The sequence below is a fragment of the Peromyscus leucopus genome, chromosome 16_21 (genome assembly GCF_004664715.2).
Source record: "Peromyscus leucopus breed LL Stock chromosome 16_21, UCI_PerLeu_2.1, whole genome shotgun sequence".
NCBI classification, from domain to species: domain Eukaryota; kingdom Metazoa; phylum Chordata; class Mammalia; order Rodentia; family Cricetidae; genus Peromyscus; species Peromyscus leucopus.
In genome coordinates, this window is record NC_051084.1 from 25,671,284 (window position 1) to 25,691,429 (window position 20,146).

The 20,146-nt window shown below is 45.9% G+C and overlaps 1 protein-coding gene across 38 annotated transcripts in view; it reads right to left on the reverse strand.

Moving 5' to 3' along the window:
* Ank3 (ankyrin 3) overlaps positions 1–20,146 on the reverse strand; it is a 484,120-nt gene that overhangs the window by 65,833 nt on the left and 398,141 nt on the right. For 23 of the 38 annotated variants that reach the window (XM_037199673.1, XM_037199672.1, XM_028877240.2 and 20 more), the window contains one exon: positions 4,430–4,536. In XM_037199673.1, coding sequence (XP_037055568.1) covers positions 4,430–4,536 — 107 coding nt within the window. Of the gene's footprint in view, positions 1–2,397; positions 2,431–4,429; positions 4,537–20,146 lie in introns of all 38 variants that reach the window. The other 15 variants (XM_037199680.1, XM_037199690.1, XM_037199685.1 and 12 more) reach the window with 1 other exon arrangement.

Sequence of the window (20,146 nt, forward strand, 5' to 3'; positions counted from 1 at the left end):
GAACAGTGATATTCTTCCATTGGAATTAAAATTATCTATGAAAGGGATGCAGATTAAAAAAAAAAGGTCCCCACCATTTTCTGTAGCCTTTGAGGATGGCTTAGGGGACAGTCGAGGGTCATTTTCATTCTCTCTAGTTTCTCCCCTAACCTGTCTATGGGACCTCACTCCAGTACACATAAGATGAGACTCCACAGCATAGTATAAAACACACAACTTGTGACACAAAGGGACAATTCACTCATACCCACACTCAATTTTTACTAAGATGAAATAGAAAAATAAAAGCAGGTAGCTAGATTTGCTAAGATTTTGATGGAAAGGGATTAAATCTTGCAATAACCATTTAAACAATAGAGGCTAAAAAGCTATTAAAATCCCCTATATTTGAATATGCCCTGTGGTAATGAAGTAGAACCGAAACATTATTTCTGAGAGTGTCTGTTAGTCAACAGGCTTTTTTTTGTGGGTTTTTTTTTGTTTTTTTTTTTTTTTTTTTATTTTTCGAGACAGGGTTTCTCTGTGTAGCTTTGCGCCTTTCCTGGGACTCACTTGGTAGCCCAGGCTGGCCTCGAACTCACAGAGATCCACCTGGCTCTGCCTCCCGAGTGCTGGGATTAAAGGCGTGCGCCACCACCGCCTGGCTGTCATCAGGCTTTATTGTCAAAGCTAATAAGGAAAATAGTTTTCCTGTATGTAGCTAGATCGGTGGAAAGCCTTCTCCGTCAGCGATGGGCGCTTCGGTAAACGCAAAACCAATAGACAGATGGCAACACAAACATATCCTTACATGATGATTTTTAGAGCTGAAATAGACACATGATTCAAGTAGCACCAGAGAGTGATCCTCTGCAAATGTTATGGCTCCCTATAGTATTAAGAAAATAATCCTATCCATCAAAATTCCTTTCTATGTAATTATCTAAGCATGGCGCTAACATCCTGCCAAAAGGTCTGAAGCCCCTATGTAGCAGTGGGTTTCCTGGCAAGGAAGACTTCCTCAGCAAACTGGCCTGCCATCTCCCACAGAGCGCCCCAGCGGGGTGGAGAGAGCCCTTCAGCTGAGCATGTTTCCATTATCAACTGCTCACCAGTGAAGGGGACTCACCTTTTGCTTAGGGTTTGGATTTAACTAGTTTTCTCTCTCTGTTGCTTCGTATGCTTGCTAGGATGCTATCTTGAGAGACTTTTGCCTCTAGAATATGCAAGTCAGGAAAGGGAAAAGCTGTCTTAAAAGTAAGGAGACAATAAAAGAAAAGTCTCCCTTCTCCACCAAAGAAAATGGGTATCTGCTTCCATTCACCAACATGAATTGTGTCAAATGCAGAATGGCCTGCAGCTCCTATGAAAGTGTTCTGAAGTGCTGAGTTTTCTTAGATACACATGTATTATATAGTGTGTGCGTGCACACATGAGCATCATTGGCTGATGTCGTTCAATAACAAAGGCACTACTATAGCAAGGTAATAGGACAAAAGTCTCAGTTTTCTCTGTAATTAGTGGTGAAGTGCGATTATCACTAGGTGTGCGAAGAAGGACCCAGCACAAACCCTGGACTTGAAATCGTGGTTGTGCTAGTGCAAATGCACACTGGAGTGTGTGCCTGGGCAACAGGTGAGCCTCAACGATACAGGCAGCATTTCAGATTGGGTTGGCATATTCACCACCTGACCCGCACGGCCCAGCAGAGTCCCCATACAGCAAACACATGGCCAGTGTCAGCTGAATCAATCTATGAGCAAAATTTTGCTTCGTGAGCTCAGAAACGGCACAGGTGAGATTTGGCTACTAAGCCTAACACGTGGACGGGCAAACAGAGATGTAGGGTGACGTTAGCTGAGTGGTCTGAAGGTAGCATAGGGAGGTTTTGGGGGGCAGCAATCTAAGACTGTGCCAGCTACAAAGACTATCAGAATCGATGGAGCGAATAAGAGGATGTGCATGACAATCTGGAAGAACCTCCTCCTGGACGCTCTACAGAGTACATGGCACATGGTCGGTGCTTGCAGCCATTTATCGTTCCAAAATCTTTAATTTCATAGAGCTAACAGAAGGAGGAAAGGTATGAGTGGGTTAGGTAGGCCATGGGTGTGAAACACAGTGATTTGTTTTCCAAACTCATTCTGTACAAGACCTGAGCAAAAACCCAAAGGACATGCAGCACGGGTTGCAGAAACAACGAGAAACACACAAAGGTGATCCTTCAAAATCTCTATCATGTTGCCGTTCAGATTGCATCATGAGTGCCACGCACGACCCTATAACTGCTAGGCGGAGGCGTCTCGTTTCACAAACGGCCGGGTGACGAGTGCGGACATTGTACAGACACTGACGCCATCTAACTGAGGGATGTCACATAAATGAAAAAAAAAAATACACAGAGGACACGGTTATCACCTTGAGTCATACTGAGGCAGCGGAGACGAGTAGCTGCAAAATAATTTAGAAAGCAAATGGGAGAAATTAATGTACGGTCATTAGAAGCAAGCAACAGACAATGTCAATGACAAGCAAAAGGAAAAACTCAGAAAATGAAACCACGGCACTGAGCATTTGTGGGACAGCCTGGAATACACGTTTGCCCTAGCTGCTCTGGAGCACAGTCCTCAGACCTGGTATCAGTGCTTTGAACTCCAAGTGGGACTTCTCTGACTGTCCTGACATTGGCTGTGTTCGAGAGAAATTAAAGAAATATACCCTGATACATTTATTATTTTAATGTGTGTACATGCTGTGCCTGTGTATAGCATACATATATGGTTCCTCTGTGTGTGCATGTGCGTGCGCGCCTGTGCCACAGTGCACATATAGAAGTCAGAGGACAGTCTTAGCTGCTGGTCCTCAGTTTCCACCTGGTTGAAGTCTGTTGTTACTGCTGCAAACAGGAGGCGAGCTGGCCAGCTGGCTTCCAGCGATTCTAGCTCTGCCCCATCTCTCTTTAGGAATGCTGGGAATATAGTTGCTGCCGCCGCATCAGGCTTTAGGGTCGGGTGGATATTTGCCCAAGTGTTTTATCCACTCACTGGCCTAGTATTTATTATCTTAGCAAACATTTTCCCTCCCATTTATATGGCGATCAGGGATCTCATCAGTGAATTACCTACTAAAGGATCCAGCATCTGAAAGCACACTGGTGACCATTTCAATGACTGCAGCAGGTCACTGTTCAGTTTTCTGCCATGAGACAGGGACGAGGAACCCTTTAATGTGGTTCTTATCAGCACTTCGGGGGTACATGCATTGGTATTGTGTCATTTTAAAGGGAGATTTCTATTTTCTTTCAAGATTCATTTCTTTTTTTTTTTTTTCCTAATTATAACTTCATTGGCAATTTTATTTCAGGAATGTAGAAGGTGCCAAAGTCAATTGGAAGTGTTCAAGTTTACAGCTTCTTTTGGAAAACGGCAACTGCACAAAACAAATCATCAATTAAAATGACCTGATATCAAATGAGGGAACTGAAGACAGAGTGCGCTGCTTACAGGGACACTGGCTCAGTGAGTGAAGCGAATCAATAATACATTTGATGTTTGTGTGCACATATGTGCACATTTGTGTGTGTGTAGACGAATGTGGTCATAGGTGGCTGGGCATGCTCCTCTGTGTATGTACATGTGGCTGGGCATGCTCCTCTGTGTATATACATGTGGTTAGGGGTGCTCCTGTGTGTATTTACATGTGGTTAGGGGTGCTCCTGTGTACATGTGCATGTGGTTAGGGGTGCTCCTGTGTACATGTGCATGTGGAAACTAGAGGTCAACTTGGGGTGCTGTTCCTCAGGCCATGTTTACCTTGCTTTTTGAGACAGCGTCTCTCATTGACTCGGAACTCAGCCATCAGGCGAGGGCAGTGAGGCCTGCAGATCCCAGTGGTCTGCCTGTCTCCAGTGTCTCTCCCTCCCTGGGAGGACAGATGGGAGCCACCATGCCAAGTTTCTTATGGGGGTTCTGGGGAGTCAAACCCAGGGCCTCATACTCGTGTGGCAGGCCCTTTGTTGACTGAACTGTCGCCCAGCTCTATACTTCATATTTTTATAGGGTAGAATGATCAGATATATATATATATATATTTAAAAAGCTTCATTTTAGAAAAAAAAATTTAAGAAAAATAACTTGGTTTTAAATCTTTTTCATTGAAAAGGAATTTTAAAGATTTCTAGAAGACCATAATGGTCAGGAAATTTTGCTCTATCAATAATCGATTTTTTTTTTGATACTCTGCTTTTAGGAATAAACACAGACAGACTTGTCCCCCAAAGTACTTATTAAATGATTTACAAATGCAAACCACACACTCTCACGAATGAGCATGTATTTCAAAGGTGAATATATCCACAGATATGGAGGTTTTCAATATGCATGGGTAACGCTAAATAATAAATGCAATGTGAGTGTAATGGAATAAGGAGAGATGACATGCGGGCACTTACCCAGAATGCACGGGGCTCGAGACCAGGTTCACATTGTCTAAGGTGTCTGCTGCCCAGCTATAGTGTCTGAGAGAATCTGAATCAAACTCCCTTGTGAATGTCAGGTGCTGAAAAATAAAACAGAGAGCGCCATCAACCACCCACATGAGACACCAGCTTTTTCTCTACATACAAAATATAGCTATATTTCTTTAGAAGCCTGGAGAAGCTAACATTCAATATAGAGAATTTGCAAATCCTGTTCATAGGGTCTACATTAGGGTCTGTATAGAAGAACGTTTAAAAAATAAATAAAGTGTAATGACAAAATATATTTCATGTGGAAATCCTAAGAAAGCACCCTGGCATTATCTGTATGGTAACTGAGAAATTAATTTGCATGCTTTTCAGCAGTTCACGTCTGGTCCAAATGAATCCTACAACTTTAAAAAAAATCTCTCCCCATTGTCAAAATACAGATTCAATCCTGATGACTCTAATACCCATGGGTCACTGTGGCCGACAACAGTCTTGTCTCCCACCAAGAAAGCCTGATGAAAATATAGGAATTCGGAAGTAGCAGAGGGCAAGTTGAAATGCCTGAGAGTGGAACATCTGGAAGCCAGGGGTTCACTTTCTGTCATTTCTAAATTGGGAACGTTTGTCCATGGTCAACATAGATAGAATAGGTGTTTGTGTCTACAAAGATGGCTGTTGAAGAAGAAGAAGCCCAAGAAGGTTCTGATGGAGAGCTGGCTAGCCTCAAGCATGCTATAGTCTTGTCAGGACATGAGCTAAACGGTGGGGCTATGAAAACATACCAAGGAAAATCCCACCAAGCATGTGAGCGTTCGTCAGCAGTTTCATGAGAAAGTAGATGGAGACGTAGAACTTATAAAGGAAATGGACCCAAAGATCACACCAGGGCTGCAAAACTAAGGATTCAGGAGGCTCCAAAGTACTTGCCTCATTGTAACGAAGACTTGATTGAATTAAAGTGGCCACCCAGGGCAGAAGGGATAACTTAGCAGGAAAAGTACTTCTATGAAAACCTGCTGAGCTGGGTTCAACCTCTGGAAGCCACATTAAAAGCCAGATGTAGTACAAGTATCTGCAATGCCAGCACTCCCACAGAGATGGGAAGCGGAGACAGGAGACTTGAGCACACACACAGTCAGTCTCTCTCTCTCTCTCTCTCTCTCTCTCTCTCTCTCTCTCTCTCTCTCTATTAAATTAAAAGGGGGAGAAAATGTAAGAAATCAAAGAACACCACAAGAGGTTCAAATCCTCCTCCACAAATGGGTCATCAGACTGTTCTGGAAGCAGAAAGAGTGAAAGAACAGATTACGTGGGAACTCCAGGCTCTTCCCCAATCTGAAGCCTGTGTTCTCAGAGGATCCACTGTGTGCCAGTGGGAGTGTGGGAGAGGGAAGACACCACTGTGCCCACTCGGGTGCATCAGCATGAAATTTCAGAACCCAGAGCCGGAGATGACCACAGACTTCAAACCTCCACCCTGCTGCAAACAGCAAAAACATGGCCAAGATGATGGAGCCATCCCTCAAGTGTTCTAAGAGGAAATGAGTTTTCAGCTCCCAGCTCCCTGACTAGGCAAACCAAGTTCATAAACAGGTATGTCCGGATACTTAAAAACCTAAAAAAAAAAATAAATGGATGAATCATATAGTCCCCAAGGGTAATACTGCAAAGCATACTCCAACCAAATGGAGGACTAAGTCAAAATTTAGAGAAAAGACTAACAGCACAGGGACAAGGCATGGACACACTCAGAGAAGGTTTGGACCATGTGGGGAAGCCCTATGGGATGGGTGACCGGAATGTACAGAAAAAAAGTAAATACAAATTCTAGGGAATTTTCTTTAAAGAGTGAAATTGAAATTCAAGTTTAATAAACAACACATTTAAGGTAGTACTTTTTTTTTTTTTTTTTTTTTTTTTTGAGACAGGGTTTGTTTGTAACCCTGGCTGTCTTGGAACTAGCTCTACAGACCAGGCTGGCCTTGAACTCACAGAGATCTGTCTACCTCTGCCTCCTGAGTGCTGGGATTAAGGGCGTACACCACCACTGCCTGGCTTTCAAGGGTAGTTCTTTAAGAGGTATAAAAATATAAATACTAGCCGGGTAGGGTGGCATCTGCCTGTAATCCTAGCACTTGGGAGACAGAAAGCAAGATGACCTAGACAAGCTGGGAATGACATGAGATTCTATATTCAAAAAACAAAACTTATTTTGTCCATACGAAATACATGTCTACATATGAAATACAGACAGAACCCCACATGAAGTACAACTCCTTGGGAAAGAGCAGGTCAGAAGCACACACGGTTGAGGAAGGGAGACAGACACAAACATTAAAGCTTCCTTTCCAATTGGGGAAACCAATAAAGTCATTTCCCCAATGGAGAAAATCTACCAAGAAATAACACACATTTCTTATTTGAAGACCTGGAAGCAAATACAAAAAGTGCAACCAGAAAAGTACAACCAGCAAAGTACAACCAGCAACAGTCCCTGGGAGGAAAAATCAGGGCGCAACATACATGCAGAGGCTGCCTTTTCTCCCAACGAGTCTAGCTTGTACGACAGCCTGATGTTGGACTTCAGTTGTACGGCTTTGGCAATACAGTCAGAATTCGCCAGGGATGCAGGTCAGTTGGCCGAGGGATTGCCTAGCATGTAGGAGGCCCTATGCTGGATCAGTGCTCAGTGGGGTGCATCTGTAATCCTGGGACTCTAGAGGATGGGTGGCGGCTCAAGGTCATCTTTTGCTATATAGCGAGCGATTTGTAGTCTAGCCTAGGCTACACGAGAACATGTCTCAAAAAACAAAACAAACTAAACCAACCAGCCAACAAACAACAACAAAAAAACCCTGAACTTGCAAATACACCCCGAATGACTCAGATTATTTATTTTGTGTGTGTACATGTAGGTGCATAGTTTATGAGTGTGTGTGTGTGTGTGTGTGTGTGTGTGTGTGTGTGTGTGTGATGGGTATCATACTTCAAGAGTTGTTTATACCTTGGGTTTTGAGAGAAAAGGTCTCTCACTGGCTTGGAGTTTACCAATTGGTTAGGCTGGCTGGTCAGCAAGCCTTAGGGATCGTCCGACTTCCTCAGCACTGGGATTATAGCATGCTGCCAAACCTTACTTTTTACAAGGGTCTGGGGCCAGGAATCATGTCTTCACACTTGCGTGGCAAGTCCTTCAACGATTGAACTATCTCCTCAGCCTTAAAAACATAACAGCTCTGACATTTGAAAAATAATCTGTAGAACAATTATATGTAGGTTACTGTCTAGGTCTTAGGAACATTAAAAAATGAATGAGAAATGGGTATCACTGCATTCAACAAAGAGAAAATGTAGTCAGAGTGTGTGTGTGTGTGTGTGTGTGTGTGGTGTGTGCATGTGGGGAGTGTGTATGGTGTGTGTGTGTGGTATGTGTGCATGTGGTGTGTGTGTGTGTGTGTGTGTGTGTGTGTGTGTGTGTGTAATTAAGAATTTAGTGCTGGGACTACAGCGATGGCTCAGTGGTTCAGAGCACTGGCTGTTCACGCAGAGGACCCATGTTTGGTTCCTAACACCCATACAGCAGCTTACGACTATCTGTAACTCCAGTTCCAGAGGATCCAACACCCTCTTCTGGCCTCCACAGACTCTGTTTACACTTGGTGCAGATATATACACGCAGGAACATACACCTAACAGAAACTTCACAAACAAACAACAAAAAGAATCTAATACCATTGGGTAGAACCTGGATCTTAACCTTAGACAGCAGCAAACCACCTCAGAAACTCACCCTCAGCCTGGCCAGATCTACTAACTACTTAGACCAGCTCTTATCGATGTCAGCAGCCAGCTGTCAGGGTAGGGTCCGGGACTGAACGCAAAGCTACTCAATATTTTTGGTGGTGGTGGTTGGGGGTTGTGGGGACAAATTACAATTTGAATGTGTGAGGCCCTGGGGTTATTTTCCACTTGGACCATTATTTTTTGTTTTTTAAGTCTGATAAATTAATAATCTTCCACCTCTTTGTTAATTACAGTAAATTATTTACCTCCAGCACTCCGAGAAACGTCCTGGTGACATGAATTATTGAAACCATGAGTTGTACCACACAGAAAGGTATCCTGCCATTATGTAATATTTACTAGAGAGGATGTGCCAACTTGCCAGGATCCCACACCCCTCCTTAGATTTGCTTCCTCTCCTCATCTCTTGTAGCTCTTGGCCACCCTCAGAGCCCAGTCACAACACAGCTGAGCAGCTGGTAGACCTGACCACACTAGGGAGCTAGAATGTTCTGATGTACCCCCAAAAGGCAGCATTTCAATCCAATATTAGGTGCTGGAGTAATCTCTCCTCGGAGTTCGTTTTTCTCTTTCCTGGAGGTTGGTTCAGGTTTACGAGTGGCCCTAAATGAGTCTGAAGAACTTAAATATGAGCTACCAGAGTGTTCTTCCTACAGGCAAGCTTTCTAAAACAAAATAAGGGCAACTCAATGGGACCTACAGTTCTCCAGGCAGACCATGAATTGGTAATTTCCTTTCCCACTGTCTCCGGATACACTGTACAGTCTAGAGTTCAGGTAAAACCGAACTGTGGCATACCAGCATCTACTTAACTTTAGAAAACAATATTAATTTCGAAATGTCCCGACCGCCACTGCACAAGCCACCTGGCTCCAAAGCTTAGCCTTAGCTCTACCAATAACCATTCAAAAGGGTAAGCATGGCACTCTGTTGGATGACCATGGGTCTGATCTTCAGCACCACATACTTGGGGAGAGTAGCACACACCCATAATCTCAGCATTTGGAATGTGAAGGCAGGAGGGGCAGGAGTTCAAGGTCACCCTCAGGTAGGTAGTGAGTTCCAGGCCAGCATGGGCTACGTGAGACCCAGCTCCCAGGTCTCACGGCGTGAAAGTAGAGCCTAGTGAAGACGTTCAGCTTTGGGGCCGAGACGCATAGCTGAACCGGGCAACTCCTTTTCTCACTTCCTATGGGTGACCCTTGCTGCGGGTTACTGACTGGAGCCCATGCAAAGGTGATGGTGGGCCTCTCCATGCCCAATTTTCCCATCAACTCTAGAAATGTGGGGCAATCATTTGAGCCGTTGATTCAGGGAAGCAGCTAGAAGGGCTGGCCGAGGTCCAACATCCATGTTCCTGTGTCAAGGCCTGCTCCTGGGCATAGTGACAGCCAACAGCTTTTCTCTCCCCAGCTTCTATGGCTACAAGTGTGCTGACTACCCTCCAGACTCTTCTGGCCATGGGTAAGGGAGTGCGTGTATTTAGGGGATTAGTTCGAAGACCCATTTGGTACAGACAAAGACAACTTTCAACAACTGGCTTCCCCATGGAAGCTTGGCTCTACTACTGTTTCCCTGGTAACATCTGCCGGCCTGTGATCCTTGGCATGTTTCACAGCGTCTTTGTCTTTCGCTCATTGATAAAAGTATTGCTGAGACTGTAGAGAACATCCTGGCACCAAAGCCATATTGGCGAGAAGTTGTAATACTGTATCTTTAAATGGAAAAAGACTTCCACACTCTCCAGAGAACTCTGGCTTAGGTTAGGTTATTTGTTAAAATAAGATGATTTTATTGGGGGAAAGAGCAAACCCCCAAATGTTCCAGTGTCAGGCCAAACCCTGGGACTTCACAGATAGTCACACAGGATGCTTGTATCAACTGACCACTCCCATTCAATTACAACATGACAGCTTACAAAAACCTAAGTCCGATTTATTCACTCAAAAAGAGCTTAATCCTTTGAAATTTTATTTTGTGCTTGAGACAGGTGCCTGACTGCTGTTCAGCTCTGCTACTTTGTCTCGAATTTACTGTGGAGTCCAAGGTGCTGGGGTAACCCGGGTGGGGTGTGGGGGTGTGGGGGTGTGGGGTGGGTTGGTGACCGCCTTGGCTTTCAATTCCTCTTAACAGTGCAAAAACAATCTACAGTGTAGTAATTCAGTGGTAAAGACTGCCTTAGGTTCTCGGAGTCACCAGAACCTTTTAGATCTCGGAGTGAGATTACACCCACTTTACAGTTAAGGAAATGGAGGCCCAGAAAGACTTACAAAATCTGGCAACGCAAAGACACCAGCTGGCACACAGTGGCTTCAACGCGACAGTATATTAAAAACGGTTCACACTGACTTCCTAGGGTCTTTCACTCCCATGTCAAAGGGAATATCGACATTCTTATCGTTTTCATCATGGAAGTGACAGCGGCGGCTGGGGTGGGGGGGCGCATTATTACAATCAAACTGCACACTAGTTAGCGGAGCCCAAAGCCTGACTAATGATGAGGTCACTGTCTCCAAGAGCTTAATATTTTCCCAAAATAGCATCTTAGCGGCTCTACGCATCGGAGGAAAGGAGAGAGTAAGAACACACTGGCCTCATTAAGCGGGACACACCCTGAAGTCCAGGTCTGGAAATAAATAGAACACATTGGTCTTACAAACCAGGGCACGCCCAGGAGCCCAGATCTGGGAATAAACACTTAAGTGCAGAAGAAGCGGTCAGGAAGGGAGAGGGGAATGGAGAGAGGGAAGAAAGGAAGACATGAGTGAAGAGGAGGAGGGAAGGGAGAGAGGGAGAGAACAAGAAAGGAAAGTGGAGAACGGGAGAGAGATCTAGCTGGCGCTATTGTTGGGTCACTCTGGACTGCTGTTAGCCCCTCAGTGCCAAAAGTTAGGGTCAAGACCCAGGGTGGATCTGGAGCCCCCCACCTCTCCTAGACTGTCCGCTCTGCTGCCCTGGAGAGACTGGGGAGTGTGGACCTGCCACCTGTGCCCAACAGGTCACCTAGCAACAGGTTACGCACAAAAACCTCAGGGCATCTAGTCTGAAGAAAAGCAAATGTGATTTTCTGGAGCAGCCGCTGGATGGGGCGACCAAACCAATGTGTCAAGTGAGAACTTCATCCCCAAAGCAGACAGGACAGGGCAAGCTACGTGCTTGTCCCTTTCCTCAGTCAACAAACCTGAGGAGGAGGCCTTGAGTGAGGCCATATACTCCACTGCACAGAGAGATCCAAGTCGAAATCTCGCTGGGCCTCTGAGTGTACGGTAGGGTGGGGAGTAGGTAATATTAACATCCCAACGCCCTGTGGTCACGGGATGACACCAGTAATGCTTGCAGGAGTCTGTCTTGCAAACTGTGAACAAAGCTCGTCCTGGAGTTGGCTCTCAGAGGCTGGGCCTAGGTTAGTCAGCTCTCTCTTCATCCCGTCTAGTGCCTTCCCAAAGTTGCCAAGCTCCTAGGATGTAACCGATCCAAGGCAGGTAGGCAGTAGGATTAGTGTCCTACATTACGGTCTGATATCTTGTCTAGTACCTTCACTAATCTGCTGAGACCCTTTCTCCCTATGCTTGGGAGTGGAGGGTAGGGGTGAAGGGTGGAGGGGCGGGAGGGAGTGCTACCCTCTCAAGCAGTGGTTCTCCCCCTTCCTAATCACTACAACCCTTCCACACAGTTCCTCATGTTCCGGTGACCCTCAAGCATGAAGTTATTTTCCTTGCTACTTCACAGCTGTAATTTTGCTACTGTTGTGAATCATCAGATAAATATCTGATATGCAGGATATCGGATATGTGACTCGCGAAGGGGTTGGGACTTACAGGTTGAGAACCACTGCCCTCAAAAGGCTGCAAATGTAAGGATTTTTTTTTTCCTGTGCTACAGGCTGCTCCTAAGATCTCCACCTCCTTTCAGGCTTCCTGCTTCCAGGAGCTGGCCCTTGATTACAGAACCTGATGGGGCTGCAGAGATAGCTCAGAGGCCAAGCGTGAGTGCTGCTCTTGGAGGGGACCCGAGTTCAGTTCCCAGCACCCACATGGGTGGCACACAACTGCCTGTAGCACCAATTTTAGGGAATCAGAGGCCTATAGCCTCTGTAGGTGCCTACATGCATGCCCATATACTTCCAGAGAGAGAGAGACTGAATTAAAAAATAAACCTTTAAAGGCCCAGATTGATTACCTGCTATCTGTTTCAGCTCATCTCCCTTTTAAACTTGGAACGAATCTTCACCACATTAAATACATGGTAGCCTAATTCATCAAGGCAAAAACAGCTGAAGGGCAAGGCTTCTTACATTCCTTGCGTCTCTCCATGCACTCTTCAGACCATGGGGAGAAGAAGAGGGAGCAACCACTGGATTGAAAGACATCAACTGAGCTGAATTTGAGAGTGCCAAGAGTGCTCGGCATAGAGCACTTGCCTTCCAAGGAACAAGATGACCGGGGGACACACCAAAGTACGCACACCAAAGCGAGCGAGTCAGTAAATGACGGTACCGAGTCATAGGGGGTGTAAGGCTTTGAATGAGAAATGTCCCCTATGGGCTCAGGTATCTGAACACTTGGTCTCCAGGCATCAGGGCTGTTTGGGCAGGGTGGAGAGTCGGGGGATGGGGATACATCTTTGCTGGAAAAGTACAACACTGGGGGTGGGCTTTGAGAGGTGACGGCCTGTATCACTTCCGGTTTGCTCTTTTATGTTTGTGGCTAGAGATGTGATCTCTCAGCTTTTAGTTCCTGCCAACGTGCCTGCTGCTTGTGGCCATGTCTTCTCTATGCTCACTGCTTGTGGCCATGTCTTCTCTATGCTCACTGCTTGTGGCCATGTCTTCTCTATGCTCACTGCTTGTGGCCATGTCTTCTCTATGCTCACAGCTTGTGGCCATGTCTTCCCCAATGCCCGATGCTTGTGGCCATGTCTTCCCCTGCCACAGTGGACTCTTAGTCTCTGAAACTGTGGGAAAGCCAAAATAATCTCTTCCATATCTTGCTTTTGGTCACTGTGTTTTATCACAGCAACTGAAAAGACACTACCATGGGTGGCTTGGAGGCATCCAAGGAGACAGCAAGTACAAATGGCGTGAAATCTTTTAAGAAATAGAATCCATTAGGGATGGTGGAACATGCTATAATGCCAGTCCTTGAAAGGTTGAGGCAGGAGGATCAGAAGTTCAAGGTCACCCTTGGCTACGTAGTGAGTTTATCTCGGCTATGTAAGATCCTCCTTTTAAAAACCAAACCAAGCCAATGCCCCCCCGCCCCCCCCCAAAAAAAAAACCTGGAAAAATGGACTCCATAAAAGTAGACCTGATTCAAGCCAAGTATGGTGGTATATTTCTCTTACCCCAGCCTCAGGAGGCAGAGGCAGGAGGATTTGAAATTCAAGGCCATGCTCAGGTACCCAGTGATTTTGAGCCCAGCCCGCACCACGTGAGAAACAAGAATCGACTCAAGCAGTAACGTAACAATCAAAGCAGGCCTTCCCTTCCCCCTCAAGTACTACTTTTCTTGAGACTGACCACTAGTGCCTCAGAAGGCATTTTGTTTCTTCCTCCCTTCTCTGGTATCGACATTGAACGTAGGGTCTCACACATGCTAGGGAAATCCTTTATCATTGAGCTAAACCTCCAGCCTCTTTTTCCTTGTGGTTTTAAAGGGCATGCTGGCCTCGAACTCCTAATCCTCCTGCCTCAGCCTCCCTAGTAGTTGGGGTGGCAAGTGTGCACTACCACACACAGTGAAAACGTACGTCGAGATTAGGATTTAAGCTATAATGAAGCATAGTTCTTTACGATTTCTCAATTTGATTGATTTACATCTAATTTAGCTCTGTTCGATGGAAGGTTAACTGAGGCTGAGCCTGTGGGCACATCACCACCAACTAACCCCCACGACTTAAGAAACTCACAATAACCAGCTTCTCTGCCTTCACACAGACCCGGAATCTTGCTGAGCCATCTTTGTGAGGTGTTGAATGAATTCCCCGAGGTCTGCTGGCCAAGCACTTCCAGGAGGAAGGCAACATATTAAATGTCACCAGGCCAGGTGCTTATCTCCCGGGGGACTGTCCAGCAAATCGCTCATGTGAAGCTGGCTGTCTTCTGCCACTGCGCTCCTTTCTGGGCCCTGCTTCACGAGTTGCATGAGCAGGAGGAACAGCAAAGTTAGCAGAGTGGGGAGTCAGTGCAGTGAGACTCGGAAGAGGGAAGCCTATCAGCATAGGGACCTTCTGCATTACACAAGCTTTCCCTCTTATTGCTGAGATGATCGGCAATGCTAAGATCTTGAGAAAGCACGCATACAGATTCTGCTGAAGGACCCTCCAGTGTGCATTTTATGGGCTAAGGCCTGTGGAATAATCCTTCTGTACACTGGGAATATGTATTACTCTCATTGGTTAATAAAGAATGGACTGGTCTACAGCTGGGCAGGAAGAGATTGGGTGGGAAAGCCAGACTAGGAAGATGCTGGGAAGAAGGAGGGCGGAGTCCAGACTAGGGTTCAGATGCAGAGAGAAGCAACGTGGGCATGGCATACTTAGAGAAGGTACCAAGCCACATGGCAAAGCATAGGCAAGAAATTTGGGCTGATTTAAAATGTTATCAGTTAGCTAGTAGCAAGCCTGAGCTATTGGCTGAGCATTTATATTTAATATTAAGCCTCTGTGTTGGCTATTTGGGAGTGACTGGTGGGACAGAAACTTCTGCCTACAGCTAAGATATCAAATAGGCTAACAGCTCACAGCACATTGCATGATCACAAACACACAAAGTCATAATAGCCCCTAAAAGGACCAAGTTTAATTCAAAGGAACTAGAATCTTAGGCTGTAACTCTCCCTGAGGAAAGTGACAGGTCTGAAGATGTGACCAATGCCTGCACATCTGTGATAGCCTCCAACAATGTCTGCCAAATTATCTCCACAGTCAGCCTTTGGGCAGACAGATTTAAAAACACTTTAGTTAGACCTGGAAAATAGGTCACTATTGGAAGTCCTGCCTTGCAACCTCAGGCAAAAATCATGAGGGCAAAACTCGGACTAAAAGGAAGTCTGCAATAGGTTCACAATGTCCCTAAGTGAGCGGAAGTGCAAGGAACGCAGGCCACTGTTCATCTTCTAGTTGGAAGGGGCAAGAGATTCCTTTTAAAAAACAAATGGGGTATGTGTGTGCTTGGGAACACCGAGGTTTATAGCTATATTCTTGAAGGATTGGTAGGTCATCTTACTTTTATTATTTTGTTGGGGATAGATTAGTCTATTCCTAGATAGAGAGCCGGAAATAATAGAGTCTAGCCCTTCAAGATGCCGGAAGCCTTCTAGTGTGGCTGTGAACATCACATTCCACCTGCAGCTAGAACGTTAGTAAAGACAGAGACCCAGGTTCAACTGGGACAGGGGAAGGTTGGAATTAGATTACTGGTTTAAATATAAGTCTCAGTGGTGCTGGCTGCAGGGGCAGCTCCCCGGGCCGCACGTTCTACCCCCAGAAACATCAGTGCTAGTCATCTTTATGGGTTAGCTTCTTTCCCCAAAGATGTGATGTGTAAGATGGTTCAGTGGGTAAAGACACTCGCAACCACGCCTCCTGACAACCTGAGTTGCTCTGTGCATGCCCACAACACACATACACACACACACACACACACACACACACACACACACACACACACATACACACACACACACTTCTGTTTGTTTTTTAAAAGTCTAGGCTAATTTGAGTCTTACAAGGTTGTCTCCAATTTGCTTTGTTGTTGTTGTTAAGACTTTGTTGTGATCCCTGCAGGAGGAGGAATGCCCTAAATAGCCACATTCGGGTCTCATCCTTGGAGGAGAGGAGGGGATTCCACCCTCTATAAAGTGATCGGACGGAAAAGTGAGTCGGGCAGGCAGAACCTGCCCATCAGATACTGGCTCTGCCGCTCATGGGTGTGTAAGCAGAAAGCCAGGCAAAGGTCAAATACTTCCATTCCTTTCGAAACAATGCACGTGACCTACATCTTGGCTCTTCATATTTCGTGGCTGAGTGTTATAAGCTTATTCATTGTCAATGCACTAAGCTAAAAATCGTGAGAAATAAGAATCATGACAATTACTGTGTCTAAATATAATAATCTTGTATGCTGCAAAACAGTGCACCAGAGACACACGCACTACAATCATGAAAATGACGGCCAGGTATAAGACTTGGAGACCAGGTGTCAAATCCCTGGGCTCCTTACCGGCTCCCCCCACCCCCCCCCACCCCCGCACTGAGCAAAACTGATGGATAGATACTGCAGCCACTAAATGGAGGCAGTCTGGAAACTGGATAGCCAATGATTCTGCCACTTCAAGCTGTGCCTTCCACCCCCCATGTGGAATGATTTAGTCCAGTCTTGTGGACTTCGCCTTTAAAGAGGCCAGGAAATCATCTCCTAAGGTTGATGTGAAGTAATGCTAGAGAGATGCTTGGATTAAGTCCAGGTACTCCAGTGTGCCACGTTTACCGTCGCTGTAAGCATCCTTACCGCTTAAGGCACACAATGAATGCCATTCTTTGTACGAGTCAGGGACTTGCTGCTGTGGACCATGCACTGTCATTTCATAAGCCACACTAGAGCGCTGCTCTCAATAATTCTATCAGAAGACATAGTGCTACCTATTGATGTCACTCAAGACAGCCAGCCTTCCCTTGAGATCTTCCTCCCTTCTTTTCATTAATATCTATCTAGAAAGGTAGGATTCCAAATATAGTTGATAGTCTTTTATTTTTCTTTCTTTTTTTGGTTTTTCAAGATTTCTCTGTGTAGTTTTGGTGCTTGTCCTGAATCTGGCTCTACAGACCAGGCTGGCCTCAAACTCACAGAGATCCGCCTGCCTCCGCCTCCCAAGTGCTGGGATTAAAGGCGTGCGCCACCACCGCCTGGCCAGTTGATAGTCTTTTTTAAAAATTACATTTTAGGGGCTGGAGAGATGGGTCAGTGGTTAGGAGCACTTACTGCTCCCCGAAGGGCCAAGGGTTTCAATCCCTAGCACCCATGTGATGGCTCACAACCAGCCGTAACTACTGTTCCCGAGGATCTGACACTCTCTTCTGGCTTTGTAGCAAAACACCCATATACATAAAATAAATTAAAAATAAATAAAATTTCTAAATTACATTTAAATTTGTGTGTGTGTGTGTATGTACATGTACATGTATGAGCACATATGCCAAGTGGTATGTGTGGAGGCCAGAAGGCAACTTGTAGGAGGAGCCCATTTTCTACTTCTGAGGGACTGAACTCAGGTCGGCAGACCTGGCGGCAAGAGCTTTTAGCTCTTCCTCTTTGGCTGGTTTGAGATAGGCTGTCATGGACCAGGCTGGCCTCGAACTCCCTATTGTAGTAAAGGATGTCCTTGAATTCCTGCCTCCACCTCTCAGGGGTTTTGCCACCATGTCTGGGTTTATGTAGTACTGGGGACCAAACCCCTGGCTTCATGTATGCTAGCCAGGCAAGAATTCAACCAACTGAGCTGCATCCCTAGCCTGGAACACAGACGACCCTCTAAAAGACAACCTGACACACAGACATCTGAACTTAAAAAAAAAACAAATACATTAGATGATGACTGATGGGTATATAGCTGTCCATAGGAGATATTCCAGGATCCCCACCCCGGCCAATATTCTCATCTTCAGGTGCCCAAGTCCATTACATAAGATTGTAGAATTATCATAAAATCTCTACACGGTATGTATAATACCTACTGCGATGTAATTGTTATGGTTACATTGCCTTGCATAGGGAGTAATGACAGAAGTCTGTACACGCAAACGTCCTGATGTAATCTGAGTCAGTGGGTGTGGAGGAGCTGGGGGCAGAAACACAGAATGCAGTCAAAGATGTCATGACCAGTGTTTCCTAGCTGGACAGACATGTGACAATCACCTTTGACGCTTCAGAAACCACCCGCATCTAGAATCCAGACACAGAGTGTCTCTCTGTAGGCATCGTGTTTTGAAAAGCGGCACAAGGGACTCCCTTGTGCACCTGCAGTTAAGAGCTCTGAGTCAGCAGTACTCAACTCCTTCAGCCTGGAGGGATGCTGAAATTCCTGGGCCTGGTCCCTTCCAGGCCAACTGAGTCAGGGCCTGAGCAATCGTGGTGTTAAAAGTTCTCTTGACGATTCTCATGGGCAGGGACATTATCTAGGATGTGCTGACAGATGAATCCATCATTCGACTCCCACGTCCAAAGCAGGACTCATGGATGGCATGGCTGAAAGGAACTACTCCTCTGGAGAAGGAATGAGCTGGTTCACAGACTAGCCAGGACTGAGGCCTAAGAGAGATAAGGGATGCTTACCTCTCTCCTGCCCCCTCGGGCTCTGGCATTCACACCTGTCTTTAGCCAGCATGAGATCCTGGGATGGCACAGTGCGATTGTCAGTGTTAAATGTCAGCCCGACAGATCTAGAGTCATCGGGAAGATGAGTCTCTAGGAAGGACTGGGAGGCAAAGTGTATCTTGATTCAATTAATTGATGTGGGAAGATGCATCTTAATTGTGGCGAGGACCACTTCACAGAGCAGGGATCCAAGACTGTCTGTGGAGAACGTGAGCCGAGTGCTAGCATGCACCCATTCGTGGCTTTCTCTTACTGACTGTGGAAGCAACGTGACCAGCTGCTTCAGAAGCCTTGACTGTCCCACTAGGACAGACAGACTATACCCTGAACTGTGAGATACAATTGACCCTTAAGTTGCTGTTGTCAAGAGTATTTCATGAAAGCAACAGGAAGAGAAGCTAAAATCCTGGGGTTTTGGGGGTGGTCACTTTGTATCTCAACTGTACTTTAACTGTGGTTAATGTGCAAACATGTTAGTCAGCGGGATGATTAGGACGGAGGCTGTTCTCAGCCTGGGCAGGGCCTGTTCTTCAGGAGAAAGTTCACACAGAGTTAATTTGTGTCCATTCTCTGCCCTGACCTGACAGACAAATTCTAACTAGATAGTGCTATGTAGCTTTGAACCTGGAAGGAAGCCAGGGATCTGTGGTTTGGGAATGCTAAGTGTTTCAAACTTGCATCATGCTTCCCGGCTCCACAGTACCCTAGAGAAGCAGAGCTAGAGGCGAGAGACAGACCACTCCTTTTCTCTTCTATAATCTATGTGTACGGGTGTTTTAGCTGCATACACGGGCACCACGGGTGTGGCACAGGCACCACAGGTGTGGCAAGTGCCTGTGGAAGGCCTGAAGAGGGTGATGGATGCCCTGGAACTGGAGTTACAGGGGGTTGGGATGCCCTGTGGGTGCTAGAAATTGAACCTGGGTCCTCTGGAAAAGTAGTCAGTACCCTTAACCTCTGAGCCTCCTTTCCAACTCCAAACTATTCATTTCTGATCATTTGGTTTTGATTCAAATGCACCCCCTGAATGTAAACATCGTTGTAAGACTTGCACAGTGCAATAGCAGTTTTCTTTCTGACAGTAATTCCTCCCAGAACCAGCCATTTCCTATCGTCCACAGTTAACACACCTCTTTCAGAATTATCCACCCCTCTTAAAGGTTATTTTGAAGATGTCCATACAAATAAAGTTAAAAAAAAAAAAAAAAGCTACAAAGAATATCTTCATGCCCTTGCACCCAAATCCAGCACTTAGCATTTGAAAAACATAAAAAGAGGGGGAAGGGGTTAGGTATAGGGCTCTGCGGATAAATACTTGCTGTAGAAGTGTGAGGACCAGAGTTCAGATCCCCAGTCAGGCAGGCTTGTGACGCCCTGCAATGCCAGCACGAAGAAGGCAGAGACAAGGGTCCCTGGAGCAAGTAGACAAGCCAGACTCGTCATATCAAAGCACTCTGGTTCAGTGAGAGACTCTGCCTCAAGGAATAAGGAGGAGAGCAATCACGGAGGAGACCCGATAGCATCAG